A 2,385-nucleotide genomic window follows, 5' to 3' on the forward strand; every position below is an offset into this window, starting at 1 on the left:
TTTCGTTTTCTAAGGTCATGGAGGTCAGGCAATTTCTCTCATGACCCAGTACGATGTAACAAGAGTTAAAAATATAGAGAATGATATCAGTTAGTTGATTGTTAGTAAATGTGCATTGATTTGTGTTGCCTTGTAGAAACTGAATTTGTTGAGTATCCCATAGATGAGGATAAAGCATTGAAAAATTTAAGTGTCGTAACAATGGCTAAGAGAGAAGTTGATATAGTAAGATTTTATACGACAGTCTTTCGTTGTATCTTATTCATTTCTTCTTTCTTGTGTTCAGAAACTAAGTGAAACTGATTTTGGTAAGAAAAGGCGTACCAATATCTTAAAAAGAAAGCAGCTCTTAATGAAAGTGGGTGTACTGTATCTTTATTCTTTTATTATGTGAACTATGCTACAGCATAAGATGTTAAAGAAGAAAAGAAAACAAAGTAAAAAGAACAGCAACTCAAATTAGATCAATTTATTTATTGCAAGAAGTAGTGTGTGGTCTAACTATTTTTCAAGTTAAAACCAATCATCTGTGTTAATATTCATGACTCAGCTTATGAGGGGAGTGGCTGTGTAGTGTTTAACTGATAACCAAATGCGAGCTTTTTCTCAGTTTTCAGAAGATACTATGGATGAAAATAGTGCGGGGAGTGAAGAAAGTCAAGTACAAGCAGAAGAGAGACGTCCTTCTCTCCTCGCCCGTTTCTTTAAATCAGGAGATCTGCCCTATCCTCGCCGTATAGCCTATGGAATTGGTCATGTCTTCAATGACTTATGCGCTTCAATGTGGTTTACCTACTTCCTTCTCTTCTACCATCTCGTTTTACGGATTGATAATACTGATGCTGGTCTCTTGGTTCTCATTGGTCAGATTGCCGATGCCCTAACCACACCTGTCGTAGGACACTTCTGTGACAATACTTCAAATCGTTACGGTGGTCGTAAAACATGGCACTTGATTGGTACCGGTATGGTCGCTTGCTCGTTATTCTTTTTCTGGCACGAGTGCATTTATTGTTCCATGCAACCGATGAAATATCAGATATTATATTTCTCGTGTTTCATTATTGTTTTTCAAGCTGGTTGGGCTACGGTACAGGTCTCACACTTGTCTTTAATACCAGTACTTACTTCTGATAAAAGTATTAGGGTTGAACTTAATTCAATTAGGTAATGGCTGAAGATACGAACATAATTTTATGATATATACTTTATCTTCCTCCTCTTTTCCTCTTATTTCTCTTCTCTCTCTTTCTCTTTTCCCTCTTCCTTTCTCTCTCAGATATGCTTTCACCATTTTATCTAACTCAGGTGTCTTTATAGTAGTTCTTGTCCTCCTATCATCGGTCAATAAATCAAGTCAGATAACACCCAATGACCAGTGGCTATTCTCAGTTAGTCCTATTATGTAACAGTGTACTAGACATCATGTGAAATAACTATTATACAGAAGCTTTTGATACTGTTATCTTTACATAGTATCCTAATGGGATATACTATTGTATATTCATAGATCATGTGCATCTATAACTCCTATAATAAATATGTTCACACTACAGTGTTGTATTCACTAGTTCACACTACTGAGTATTGTATGCACTAAAAAGTGCTCTACCTAAAAGACTTTAATTATTGCTCTTTTTCTAGGGGACTGCTCTTGGTATTATCGTGGTTGGTTTATCATTTGTGTTCATGTTTCATGTTGGTACCAAGGAGCCCTCTAATGGAGGTCATGGTTCGGCAGCTAGTGATCAGCCCACTAACAATCGGTTGCCTTGGTATCGCTGGTTCTTAAATCCAAAGTTTTATCTGGTACGAACATCCAGAGTACAATGCATGTACAAGTAGATGCTAGTTTTTAACGGTTTAGAGAGTTTATTGTTTTTTCATTAATAAGTGAACACCTGCAATGAACACAGTTTTTATATACTTTTATTACTTCACCTGCCAACTTTCAGTGTTCATAAACAGTATACAATGACTTGTAGTCATAACACAATCTTTTATCAGTGTTTTATTATGTCTATTCTGATTGAATATAAATTAAAATGTATTTATGTCTTTCGTTTTCATACAGGTTGCTCTCATATATATGTCTAGTAGATTGATAGTCAATCTAACCCAAGTCTATAGTCCTTTGTACATGATTGACTCTTTAAAAATGTACAGGGTAAGCCTATAAAAATAAGTACATGTAGTCTTTATTATCATATAACATACTCTCCTCTCTCTCTCTCTCTCTGTTGCAGTCCAGTGTTGCTATCATTCCATTGGTAATATACTTCAGTGGACTAATAGCAACTTTCTTTATGAAGCGATTGAATGAGTTTGTGGGCAGATATGTAAGTGTGAATGATTATTATCTGGGTTTCCCACTCTGACCTGATT

At 35.6% G+C, this 2,385-nt stretch overlaps 1 protein-coding gene across 1 annotated transcript; it reads left to right on the forward strand.

Annotated features, from left to right (window-relative positions):
• Nucleotides 1-11: 11 nt before the first annotated feature.
• Nucleotides 12-2,378, forward strand: LOC100635752 (major facilitator superfamily domain-containing protein 12-like). The gene is made up of 8 exons (XM_003391570.2): nucleotides 12-89; nucleotides 137-225; nucleotides 287-358; nucleotides 407-1,167; nucleotides 1,280-1,391; nucleotides 1,645-1,809; nucleotides 2,075-2,167; nucleotides 2,247-2,378. Exons 4-8 carry the CDS (start codon nucleotides 593-595, stop codon nucleotides 2,376-2,378), a joined length of 1,077 nt encoding a protein of 358 aa, XP_003391618.2. The 5' UTR covers nucleotides 12-89; nucleotides 137-225; nucleotides 287-358; nucleotides 407-592.
• Nucleotides 2,379-2,385: the final 7 nt, after the last annotated feature.

The sequence above is a fragment of the Amphimedon queenslandica genome, unplaced genomic scaffold (genome assembly GCF_000090795.2).
Source record: "Amphimedon queenslandica unplaced genomic scaffold, v1.1 AMPQUscaffold_8161_Cont19893, whole genome shotgun sequence".
Lineage (NCBI taxonomy): Eukaryota > Metazoa > Porifera > Demospongiae > Haplosclerida > Niphatidae > Amphimedon > Amphimedon queenslandica.